The sequence below is a fragment of the Henckelia pumila genome, chromosome 1 (genome assembly GCF_033568475.1).
Source record: "Henckelia pumila isolate YLH828 chromosome 1, ASM3356847v2, whole genome shotgun sequence".
NCBI lineage: Eukaryota > Viridiplantae > Streptophyta > Magnoliopsida > Lamiales > Gesneriaceae > Henckelia > Henckelia pumila.
This window is the reverse complement of record NC_133120.1, coordinates 155,673,280-155,686,809: the sequence shown is the minus strand read 5'-3', so window position 1 is coordinate 155,686,809 and position 13,530 is coordinate 155,673,280. Positions and strand designations below refer to the sequence as shown.

Sequence of the window (13,530 nt, the reverse complement as noted above, 5' to 3'; positions counted from 1 at the left end):
GTTCGGAAGTTCCGAACCCAGCCAGTCACAATGGTGTCAAGAGGCTTTAGACACATCGATGCATGCATGGATCGGAAGGTTCCAAGGAGGAGATCGAAGCTTCCGATCGTTGCCTATAAATAGGGAATCCAAGTGGACAACATTTTTGTATTAGATATAATTCATGTTATAAAATTTGGTTGAAATAAAATTTTGCATATATTGACGAACTCATGAAATTGCTTGGTTTCATGATTTTAGACGGATATTACTACCTAAAACCATTAATTATAAGTATATGTAAAATAAAATTTGAGTTGAAATTAATATTATTAAATAATTGAAATATATTGATCTTCTTTTACTCTAGTAAAATTATTTAATTTAACTCATCCTCGATTAACTTATCAGTGTACGTAAGATCCTAATACGCGGTTTTTAATTTGAGAAAATCACCATGGACAACACTCGATTATTTTATTTCCTTAAATGGGATTGCTATTTGGTAAAAATAATTGGTAATATTCCCCAAATCTGAAGGTAGCCGCTGCACTGGCCAATGAAATTGCGGGGTTAGTTTGAGCAGCATTAATTACACATAAAATAATATTAATCTGTTTCGGACATGTATAAATACGTGCAAATATACAATCGAACTCTCTGCAACAAAAAGGTCTCGTTTTATTTGTCTTAATTCAGACATGGGGAGAGTACTCCTGCATGATAGCAAGAAGCTTACAATGGGTCGTCGCAAAATCGAAATAAAAAAAATACAGAAGAAAACGAGCTTGCAAGTCACGTTCACCAAAAGACGGACCGGGCTATTCAAAAAAGCCGGTGAATTAAGCGTTCTCTGCGGTTCGGATGTCTCCATTATCGTACGATCTCCGGCAAACAAGGTTTACGCATTCGGCACCCCTTCGGTGGAACGTGTGTTCCACAGATACGAGATGGGGGCAAGTTTTGTTGCCGATGATCATCACTGTACCGGTCTTGGAGATCACGATGCAGCCAAAAGACGTGAGTACGAGAAGGCTGTTAGAAAATTGCAGGAAAAGAAGATGGAAATGATCAGGGCATTGATGGGTCATGAAATAATTGATGAGAATGGATTCTGGTGGGATCAGCAGATCATTGAGGGGATCATGGAAGTGCTGGAACTTGAGGAATATCTGGAAAGTTTAGAAGATTTGAGGAACAAAGTTTCGTGCAGAATTGAAGAGATGGAGATCAAAGAGAAACAATTACCGCCAACTTAGTCACGAATCAGGGATCAATGGAGGAGAGTGATGCTTTTGGTACTGGATTGCAATATGATCAGAATACTTCTGATCATGTTGATGATAATCAAGAATTAGAAGTGAGTATAATTAATATCTTTTCTTACGTAAGTACTATGTATCCATCGATGTTAATTAACTCTGATTGTCGTAAGGATTTATTTTGATCTCTTTGTTTCTTTGCAGAAACTCATGGAAGTCAATATTGGTGACGCTGCTGATGATCATCATGCACAGATGAAATTAGAAGACGATGGTGAATTTGGTTATTCAAATCTCGTCTGGATGAATACGAGTTACAACCTTGATTTCGATAATATTGAGTTGTTTTGCAAGTTGAACTATGGGAATTATTCCAGTACTACTTTTAATGATGTGGAAGATTTTCTTGGAGGATTCTGAATCTGAATATCTATGTAAAGTTGAGGGTACTGATCATGCATGAAGTACATGCAGCACTAGGCCAGCCTAGGGTTTATGTCTTCCTATGATTTAATTGTATTCTTGTTATGTCTATAAATGAAGGACGCGTTAAGCACAAATTTGATGAACATCCTCTGGATCTCGTTTACAACACTAAAATTCAAATCCAACATGAAGAAGATAAAGAAAAGCAACACCTCTACTTATGTGAGTTCTGCGAGGCAGATATCGATCCAAAGTTTTGGTTTTACTATTGTGGCATATGTGATCAATCCTTTCATGTTAAGTGCATTCCATCGACTGGGAAGTTGTCGAAGATCAAGTTCGGACGCAATCTTGATCATCTACCAAGGCAAGTTCATGATCATCCCGTGACTCTGACTCGCATGCTTGTTATGGGAAGCCAAAGGTACTGTGGATTTTGCAAGAATACGATTCAAGGTTTCGTGGATACTATGGCTTTTCATTGCTCAATTTGTGACTTTTGGATCCTTTTTCTATGCGCAAAGAAAGTGTCTGGCTTTGATCTTACTTGGAGAGAAGAACGAGAAGAATATATGTTCATGAAGTAGAAGAAGAAGACAACGACAACGACAATGACAATGACAACGACCATATATGAAATTTTATATTTAAATTTTTGTACTCCTCATTTCTGTTCGATTCATTGAAATGATGATTTTTTGCAACTAGGAGAATCGATGATTTTTTGCAACTATATATATAAGAACATAATAGGTTTTGTTTTTTTTATTATCTAAAGTTTGAAATTATATCTTGTTATCTTTGATTTTTCTTTTCTTGATTATTATCAATAAGACATACATTGGAAGATTTCATTACTTAAATCGGAAAAACGACAATTCGATAAAACAAGACGTGCATATAAAAAGTGGACAAAATAATGTTAAGATGTTTTGTCCGCGTTTTAGTCTCCGAGCGTCACCATCACATGGTTGCAACCATGCAATGAGATCTCATTCATATCGACTGATTTATGCACAAACACTTGGGAGTTTGGAAGTTCCGACCCCAGCCAGTCACAATGGTGTCAAGAGGCTTTAGACACGTCGATGCATGCATGATCGGAAGGTCCGTAGGAAGGAGATCGGAACTTCCGATCGTTGCCTATAAATAGAAATCCGAGAGTTGTACCAATATATCTAATACAAAAATGTTGCGACTTGTAGTCTTGTACTCCTTTAGTAAGATTATTTTTGTAAAACAAACAAAACAAAACAAAACAAATTTACTTTCAATATTATCAAATTATTTACTTGAAAAACTATTTAGGCATTGTATGCATTAAATAAATCTTTCTTCATATATAATATAGATGTATACAACAAGAAATTTTACTTTTTGCGACGTTTGATCACGTCGCTATATGTAAACCAAAACGTCGCGAAATATTTGGCGACGCAAGAACGCTTCGCTGCGCTGCGCCACAAAAGGTCCGTAGGAAAATGTCAGGTTGATCTTTGGCGACACAACATGCTATGCGCCGCCAAAAGTGTTGACATTTCGCGACGTTTTCAGGGCTTCGCGAACAATGGCAGAGCCAGAATTCGAAATCCACCCGAGCTATAATTCATGTCTACTGAATAAATAACATGTTGGTGCAGACAGGAAACTAAAGATAAGCACGACATGCTCGTCTAATTTTAATTTTAATCTAATAAAACGTATGTATAAATCAAATTTTAACCTTTTTTTTTTTTTTACTTCTAAACAAATAATCCTAATTTTAAATAAAAATTAATAAATGCTTCATTTTATGTGAATAAATGGAAAATTAGGCATTTTAGTTAAATTTCATGGAAAATTAGCTAGTATTCCGTTGATACGTAGCCATTAGTGTTCCAAAAAACGTAGTTTAAGATAGCTTCCATTGATACGTAACCCGTTAGATAGTTAGGGTCCGTTTAGTACGTGTGATGGGATAACTAAGAGATTGATAATTTGGTGGATAATAAGTGGATAATTTAAATATGATGTAGTTATGTATTGTTTGGTGTGAATGATTAATTTATGCATGTTTGTATATATTTTGTTTGGTTGAAATGATAAACTTATAGATAGATATGGTTCAATCACAAAGTACCTAAAATGCCCTTGCTACCACGTAAGCACTTCTCAAATCTATTCCACATATTCCAGAACCCACATCCTTATTCCTTCCTCTTTCATTTTTCCCCTTCATCTCGTGCCTTTTTCATGGAGAAAACGAAATAGCTTGTAAAGGTTGGATCTGACGCGTCTTTGACGAGCTTTGAAGGGTAAGGAATTCCATTTATTACCTTCTGGTTTGATATCCATTATTTTCTACTTTGATTTGATGCGCCTTTGATGAATTTGCACATCGCCAGATTTGTTTTAAAATTGTTTGGAATGTATGTGAATTCGACATTTGTAGATGTTGAAGGTGAAGTGCAAATTATAGTTGAACACATATTCTTCAGTTCGTGTTAATTTTGTTCTAAATAATTATTTTGTGTTTGATTATTTCTCAATTTCCACCGGTGATTGATACTGGAAATAGTAAGGCACACCAAACCAATATATGAGTTGATGAACAATTTTTCAGTATACAAGCACAACTTGGTCGAAGGCCAACACTTGTAATTTGATAGTATGAATGTTTCTAGTGATCACCTCTATCAATGCTTCCGTCTTTTCACCCTATATCATACTATGTTCAGATGTCCACTTCTTCAATAAATGCACTAGATTTTAGTTTGTTTAAAATATATATGCATACAGAGCCAATTCTGTTGACGAACCTTTGATCAAATAAAATAACTTGCAATTTGTAGTGACTATGTGAAGAATCTGAAACCCACTTTCAGATAAAATGACTCTTTTGTTTCTACATGTGCTTTTACATCTAATCTATTTTATAATTTCCATTTCTGCAGGTATTAGAATTCTCAGAATACTATAAATCAAATAGTGAGTAAACTCCAACATCGATTTGAAATGGTGATTTTCTCATTTTGCACTTGGAACCATATTTCTGAACAAAATGTATTGTGTATGCTTCTTAATTTTGCATTACTCCTCCTGTGACAGGGCAAGTCATATGTTGTGTTCAAAGGACGGAACCCCGGAATTTATAGTACATGGGAGGAAGCAGAGTTGGAGGTTACTGGTTTTAAACGCAATGTGCACAAGTCTTATCCTACTAGAGATGAAGCATTGAAGGCTTATACTAAGTACAACCAGAAGAGACAACCATTCCATGATACTTCTGCACCCATCCACAATGCATCCACTTCAACGGCAAATTCGAGTGCAAGTAATCCGTCTGAATCAATGAACTTACACCAACTTATAGAAGCACAAATTCAGTTGATGAACGAGCAGCGCCAACTTTCATTAAGGGTTGCGGAGATAAATGAGGTAATCGAGAAAAAGTTGCGTTCGTTTAAATTGCACTAGGATGCAAATTAGCTTTGCGTGGACTGTTTTCCTCTTGTTTGGTTGCTGAAAACAAAACCAATAGTATTTTTCTTAGTGTTTTGGGTGCTGATCTTCATTCCGTTTTATGTATGGTTAATCTCAACTAGTTGATGAACTTGTAATTTTGTGCTTCATGTTAACAAGTTTGTACCGAGAGAAGAGATTGATTTTGTTATGATAATATAAAACTAATGTATTCTCAAGATCCAAGAACAATGGTGAACCAGTTGAGTAACTATGTAACCCAAACTACTGTTGTTTATACTAATCTAATCATTGAGCCAAATCCAATAAGTATTAACCATTAACCAATAACACATGTCAGTGGTGCCGCACATAATCAATCTCCTCACTTGTATTATTTGAATCTACTTCCGGCACATCAATACCTCATCCCTCAATAGAAAACTGATATCTATGCTGCGTCTATGGTTTTCATTAATAACCACGGTCAAGAACCCTCTCCATACACCCCCATTCATGAAAATACACACTACAAGAAAATCGCAAAACGACAACGGATATTATCCGTTGTCGTAGGGGGGGATAAAACCGTTGTAACTGGGGGCGTTGTAAAAAGCGTGCCATATAACAACGGTTTATATCCGTTGTGGTAGCTATCCAACAACAATGGTTTTGCAACAGTTTGTAACCGTTGTCGTAAGTCTCCAAAGACAACGGTTCTGCAACAGTGTAAATCCGTTGTCATTTACTATTTAAGACAACGGTTTTGCCCAGTTTATATCCGTTGTTGTTTATGGCTTAGGACAACATATTTGCAACAGTTTATATCCGTTGTCGTTTGTGGATTACAAGAACGGTTTTGCAACAGTGTATATCTGTTGTCGTTTTTGAATGACGACAACGGTTTTTGCAACAGTGTATATCCGTTGTCGTTTGTGGTATACGACAACGGTTTTGCAATAACATAAATCAGTCGTATTTGGAGTCATTAAAACCGTTGCCTAATTAATCTTCATACGAACTATAAATATTAATAAAAAAATCAATATAAAATAAAATATTTACTACATTGAATCCATGAAAATATTCAAGTTCCAAAATAGTTACACACATCTAATTTGGAAGATAATACTACGTAGTCGAAACTCAAAATATCCCATCTAATATAATATAAATGTAACAAAAGTAGTTCCAAAAGATGGTTGTATCAAAACATAAATCATCATGTGTTTGTTCTTGATAACGATGTTCACGAGATGACTTCTACGTATTACCAAGGCGATCTGAAACACAGCTCAATCCTTGCATCAAAACCCCTTATGCATTACTCCCAAGTTACCTACAAGAAAACAAATTCTCAGTCCAAAATTATCAACAAAATCTTAGACCAATTTAAACATGGAATTCAATCTCAACTATCAAACTAATATCTCGCTTGTCATGGAAAAAAATAAAAGAAAAAAACTCAGCAACTCCAAAAGGGAAGGCAGTGCAGATTTTATTCAACTCATTTTGCATTTGTATTGATTGAATTCATAAAATATAGTAGGCACGGTTGACAAACCGTGGGCTCCGACCAACCCACAAGCCACAAGCTAAACCATGGATTTGGCACTTTCAAGTTCCACTCCACAACATCCCAATAACTCAAACCACACACCATTTCAAGTTTCACTCCACATCCCAATAAGCCAGCCTTCCAACTTTAATTCATACTAGCATGGATCTGCCTTCTTGTTTGATATCATAAGCAAATTAACATTATTTTAGGTACATGTAAAATACAAATACTTTTGATTCCAAAAGTATTATACAACAAGATCAAAACACAAGCCTCAAGTAAAAAAATAATTAAAAAACAACCATAAACAATTTATTTAGCAGCTTTATCGTAGTGAACTTGACATAAACCAGCCGGACATAATGTTTTCTGCAAAAATTTAACAAGTATCAGCCTATCATGTATATTATCAATGCACGTGGCTATCTTAGGGACCTGTGGAAAGCTAAATCCCAAGGTGTTTCCATATAGAGGAATAAATCTGATCCATCCAAATTTAGATTGCAGATATCATATATTTGTGCATCCGCATTATTATCACTTTATAAGCAAGAAACATATCATATGAATAAGTTTTTGAATTTAAACCGAGATAATAGTAAGGACAAAAATTGATATGTATGATACCTTGTTATTTCTTTCCTCAGCTATAATTTCGTCGAGAACACCCATGATATGGATTTGGCTAGATTGCGACACAGAATATTTTACGGTACACTTGTCTTCAATGATAACATTGTCATTGGTGATTTCCATTTTGGAAGCAGTATCAGATGAAAAACTTACTTCAGAATTGGATCTCTAATCTGTAAATTATTAAAAAGAAAAAATAAAAAAATCATAAACACAATTCAAGTATAAATAGAACAGAACTCAACAAATGCAAATGTAAAATTGCAAACTTCTAAAAGTATGGCCCTCAAATGAATGAAAGTGAAATCACCACATAGAATATTGGCTAAATAAAATAAAAATTATAGTCACTAGGTAATTAGCACTAAAATTATGAAGGAAATTAAATAGGAACCTGACTTGTTAGTTGTTCTGCCAAGATATCTGGGAAGGAAACCTACAAAAATAGCAAGAAAAGAGTCTCTGATGGATCCCATGTAAGTTATTCAATCGTCACCCTTCAAAATTCCAAGAACACCAATGCCCAACAGTAAATAAAGATATTGTTTCAAGAATCTAAGATCCGTACATAGAGATTTGAACATCATAAAACAAGTAAAACCAAATCTCAATCCTCAACCTTCATAACCTCCAGTTTAAAGACGATCTCAAGTTAAAGCAGCATATGAAAACCCAGCATGATCATGGATCATAAAACAACATAAAAGAGTATTATCATAATGTAGACAATTTGTCCAACTAATAAAACAATTGAAACATGAAGATAAAATATCAGAAGGCCTTCATAATGACAACTATTCCCAGAAAACTCCAGAAAAATATAGAAAACAAATTCGAGAAAATCATTTTTAATATAGTCATTATAATAAGATTACAAGCAATATACTGCATGAGAGTACTTTTTGAGTTACATACAAATGCTATTTTGACAATAAGGGGTATTCCATAGTTCAAACTTTTCAAGATATCTAATTTCACCCCAACACAAGTTTAGAAGAAAGAACAATTGAATACCCAAAAAAATATACCGATACTGCCCCAGGAAGCCAATATAAACCCACTTAGAAACCATTGCAAATTTGCATAAGTTCAACCAATGCGAAGAATGGGTACCTGCAGGAGTCACAACAACAACCTGAGCTTGAGAAACCACAGCCTGATATGCCAAGGAGGGCGGCAGCGGCAGAGCAGGGGCGTACAACACTAGAATTGTACGCATTCATGACATCCTGCATGCCCTTGAGCAGATTCTGAACCCAAAACTTCTCCTGTTCCAAACGGCCACGTTCTTGAACCAGCCAGACTTTCTGCTCCAACGTAATATACTCGTCCAAAATTCCAGCCAAACTCAACAAGATCTTCGGAGCCTTCAACATTAAATCATAAAATCAATAAGCAAACAAGACTCATCAAAAATTTCGGCATAAAAAACACAGAAAACCAAGAACGATGATTACCTTGTGAACGATGTATCAGTTTATATAAATGTATCATTTATCTAGTAAACAATGTTCCAAAAATAACATTGTCAACTCTTGTTCTTTCAATATGAAGAAGTTCGTTAAATGACCCTGCTTGAATTTACTCCATTATATGAAAGAACAAAAACAGAAAATTATTAATAAACTCGATCCATAAAATCAACATATCTTATAAAAATAATCCCAAAAATGAAAAAAATAAAAACAATTTTACTTTATGTTGTTAAATACTTGTGCTCTCAGCCATTAAACTCAAATACTTGTTCACATGTTCATCATTCTTAAAAACTCTAACTGTCCACAAAATCTTGTCCAAATTGAATTTTAAAAGTTTGAATGTTTCAATAGAAGTCGACGCCAAATAACTTCTACATAACCCCGGTCATCACACAAATAAATCATGATGTCTTCAATCAACAGGGAAAAAGGAGAGAAAAAGAACATGTCATCAAATTACAGGGGCAGTTTTAACAATCAATTATTCATAGAATTAAGATATAAGTTCTGTACGTAGAAGAAAGAAAAATATATATTAATATTAATTAACGGTAAAAAAAAAAAAGAAAGAAAATGGAAGATTTCGTGTTAGGAGTGAAAGAGAGTCGATCTTATCTTTAATTGTTTGACCCCTAATTTTCTCTTTGGAACAGATAATTCCACACATTTTGTACAGAGAGAGATCCAGCAGCTTCACAAGGGGACATAAATTTGACAAAAGAGTCATTAATAACAAGTCATAACAAAAGTAAATTACCATAGATATCAAAGTTGTTACCTCAATAAATTATATGGTTTGCAGCGGAGTCAAACAAACACTAACAATGTGCGAAGTCAAGTCAATCGGCACCAAACACAGAATCTCTTAATTAAAATTATGAGAAAAACACAAAATAAATGTGGGAATAAACATATCACGTAAATTAGAGAGTAGCAGCCACCTGGATTCCAAAAAAAATGTATATCTGTTACAGAAAACGTACCAATGATCGTTTCTGCTTTAATTAATCTAAAGACAATATGATAACATGTGTCTTGAATCAATAGAAAATTAATCAAAATCATGAAACATAAATAGCCAGATTACACCTACTTTAGATTGATCGATTACAGAGTTATGACCCCTTTTAGATTGACCGATTACAGGATCACCTCCCAGCATTTGGATAATTACCAGAGTTGGATTTCAAACAAGCATGTAGAACTCTAAAGAATGCTTCATAAATTAGTCCTTGGTCATATACTTTAATTTCGAAATAACTCACTTCAATATCTTTAAAAAGACAACTAAAAAAAATAAAGGAGAAATAAGACCGCAAGATATAATTCAAATAATGACAATAATCCATCTTAATCATGATTATACTAGCAAACTGACAACAAAAACCAAATAACGCAATGAAAGACAAAATATGATCATGTTTCATTTCGGTCCTCACTTCCTTAGTCCAATAATAATTAAATAGTAAGTCCCAGTTCTCTTCACATGACAGCAATAAATGGTTTTTCTCTACCTTTCGTGTCTCTTAAATTCAAAAGAGTAGATATACTGCAAGTTTGTTAAAACCAACCCAGGTTTATTCTGTAGACAAAAAAAAAATGGAAAAGTTGTGTCAGTTGCAATGAAATGCTTCCAGCATCATTTAGGTAATAAATATGCAATTTCCTCACATCCTTTTTCGTATGAGCATCTCTAACAAAGGTTGAGTATAATTCAGTGGCCAGTGAAACAGAATCATTGTTCAATACTTCTAAGATCCTGCTAAAAATACTTGGAAGAGACTGTATTGCATTTTCTACCAACTCATAGCACACATTAATACCCTGCAATGTCTAGAGACTTGTGTGTAAACTAGAAAAAGAAAGTTAAAAAAAACAATGACAGCACCGTAGGCCATACCTGCGATCCTAAATCCAGACAAGCCTCTGTGTATTTTGTAGGAGAAAGAGCAGCATTTATTTTTATATCAGTTTCCTTCCTCTCTAATTCTGCAAGCTGATGTTGGGCCTTTTGGAGTTTCTTCTTGTGATATGGACTTCATAATGGAAACAAATTTTGAAAGCATATAAAAGGCAAATTCTATGCTGGAATACCGTCTAAAAGACTACATTTGTTCTTACATTTCATAGTTTACATTTTGGACCATTATCTGAGCAGCCTCAGCAAGAAAAATATGATATCTTTTTCATAAGAACGCACTATTGTCTCCCAATCACCCTGTAAAACTCGTAAACATTTTGTCACAACTAGTACGTAAAAAGTTCAAAGGAACAAACAGACAGCAGAACAAAATTTACATAGCTATGAAATTGCGTGTCTTACAGCTGGAGCTGAAAGCCGGCCAAACATATTACAGCTCTCTTGAGTGTACTTGAGAAGAATCTCATACACTTTATTGGCCTCCAGGTAGTCAATCCCTGAAAACTCATAATGCTTAAAAATGGAAATCACATAAAGCACCGAGGAGTAGATAAAGATTGGAAGAACTAGAAAAAAAACCTTGGGGTCGAGGGTTAGGAAAAAAGGATCAACGTCTTTCGGGAGTGATGTAAACGTAGTCGTAATCTTTGCCCTCAAAGCAGCCATTCTCTTCCTCCAATCCAATGGAATACTCTTCCGATCCACCAACCATTCTTCAGAAGTGTAAACCTTTTTTTCCCTAATTTAACCGAAAAATTATCTAAAATATAAACAACAGATTCAGTGACAAACCTCTGAGGCGAGTAAATGTGATGTCGATAGGGAGGTTCGTTCTGAATTTCATCTTGCTTTTGCATCTTCATTCGCCGGCCTAAAAATAACAAAAACCAACAGTGACCAAAACTGATAGGTCAAAAAATCGATTTCAACAACATAAAATTGAAAGGCCAAGGTTCAGATATCTGCCCGAGAATAACAGAAAATAACTTATATTGTTTTTAAAATCTATCCAACAACAAACTTTGCGCAAAAATATTAGATCGAAAGAAAGATTGAAACCATTAATCGAAATAAAGAAAAACACATAATATGATTTGCTAACTCCCAAGAGAAATTTGGGTTAGCTAAAGCTTGGGGTAGCTTCAAGGAGGTCGGACGACTAGTTTCCAGCGATCGATCGGCGCCGGAGAAGAGCTGGGTTGAAGGGGGAGACGGGATGAGGGTTAGGGATTGGGTTTCTTTTTCTCGTTCCTTCACTTAAGCCTAAAGCTTGGTAGTAGTAGGTTATTATGTATTGCGTATATTTTTTAAAATAAAAAATAAAAATAAATTAAAAGTAACAACGACAACGGATTACAAAAAATGTTGTCTTACATCATAAAAAGCACGCACATAGACAACGGTTAATTAAAACCATTGTCGTAGGTCATAAAAAACCCGCTCATAGACAACGGTTTTTAAAAACCGTTGTCTTTGATATATGTAAGACAACGGTTTTTTAAAAACCGTTGTCGTTTTTAATTAATATATGGCCAACGACAACGTTTTTTGTAAAAACCGTTGTTAAAGACCAAACGACAACAGTTTATATATAAAACCGTTGTTTTTTTAGTGTGGTTAATTAACATATTTGTTGTAGTGACATCACTATTGTATGACAGATTTCCACACCAAACATAGCAGATTCTAAAATGAATAGTGTGAACCTTTAAATCCCATTTCTATTCTGACATAGACAACCACTGGAAATAACTCCTTCCATTTTCTGAACAATAGATATGTAAATTAGTTGTAAAACTTTGACTAAAATCCAAACATATGCATCTAACGTAAATGATCAAACAAAGTATTATATTGTACATCATTCTCTCTGCAAGGTATATTAACCATCCCGAAATTCTACTGCACCAAATCTTGTGTGCATGGATAGACAGTCATTATCGCAATCCCCTGGGAAAATAGCTATGGACTTGACCGAAGTGATGCATAACCACCGAGATGAATTGAAATCCATTAAATATTTCACAGCACTATATCTCATTGAATAATATAAATTTCAGTTTGGTGGTTGATAGGGCATTTAATACCCATCTTTGGCTTCCCACGTATATTATTATATTGCATCCAGCACATGCATTTCCAAACAAATATACTTCCCCTCCACCAAAGTTTTGTTCGCAAGGCAGTATTCCCATCAACTGCACAACATGTCTTTTGGGAATAGCTCTTCATCCTCTAATTCATGGCCAGTCAGCAACATGAAGAAAGATGAACCAATTGAAATTATACTCTTGTCAAGCGATTCCGAAGATGCTGAAGATGATGAAGATTTCCACATTGATGATGATGTGGAAGATGATGAAGATTTCCAGATTGATGAACAAGTCGAAGTTGTGCAGCTGTCTTCGGACGACGAAGACGAAGTTATAGATAACTCTAATCTTGGGAGTGAGTCAACAGACAAGTTTTCTGAAACTTCTTTCGAATCATCATTCCTTGATGTTGATAGTGCAAGTGCAGAAGTTGGTTCTCAAAGCACCGAAGGTAATGCTACCAGTAATGATACTTCCCTTATCGTCATTGAAGATAGCAACTCTGAATCACATAGAAGTGGCAACTCCGTCTCCTCGTCCTCACTTTTCTGAAGTAAGGCGTCGAGATAACATAATGATACACTAGTATGTAAAGTCAGTGTTCGATGATTGAACCTCGTATTTTGCCAACCATTTTCAACAAGGTTATCTTTGCCCTGTTCATTGTCGTTATAAGTGTTATATGCAGCACATGGATAACACAGGGTCTAACTAAGTGAGAGGTCCTGCATCGTCG

General features: G+C 34.9%; 1 protein-coding gene across 1 annotated transcript; it reads left to right on the top strand.

Annotated features, from left to right (window-relative positions):
• The first annotated feature begins 680 nt into the window (after positions 1-680).
• LOC140874278 (MADS-box transcription factor 23-like) lies at positions 681-1,238 on the top strand. The gene has a single exon (XM_073277553.1). The coding sequence runs from the start codon at positions 681-683 to the stop codon at positions 1,236-1,238; it is 558 nt and encodes a 185-aa protein (XP_073133654.1).
• Positions 1,239-13,530: the final 12,292 nt, after the last annotated feature.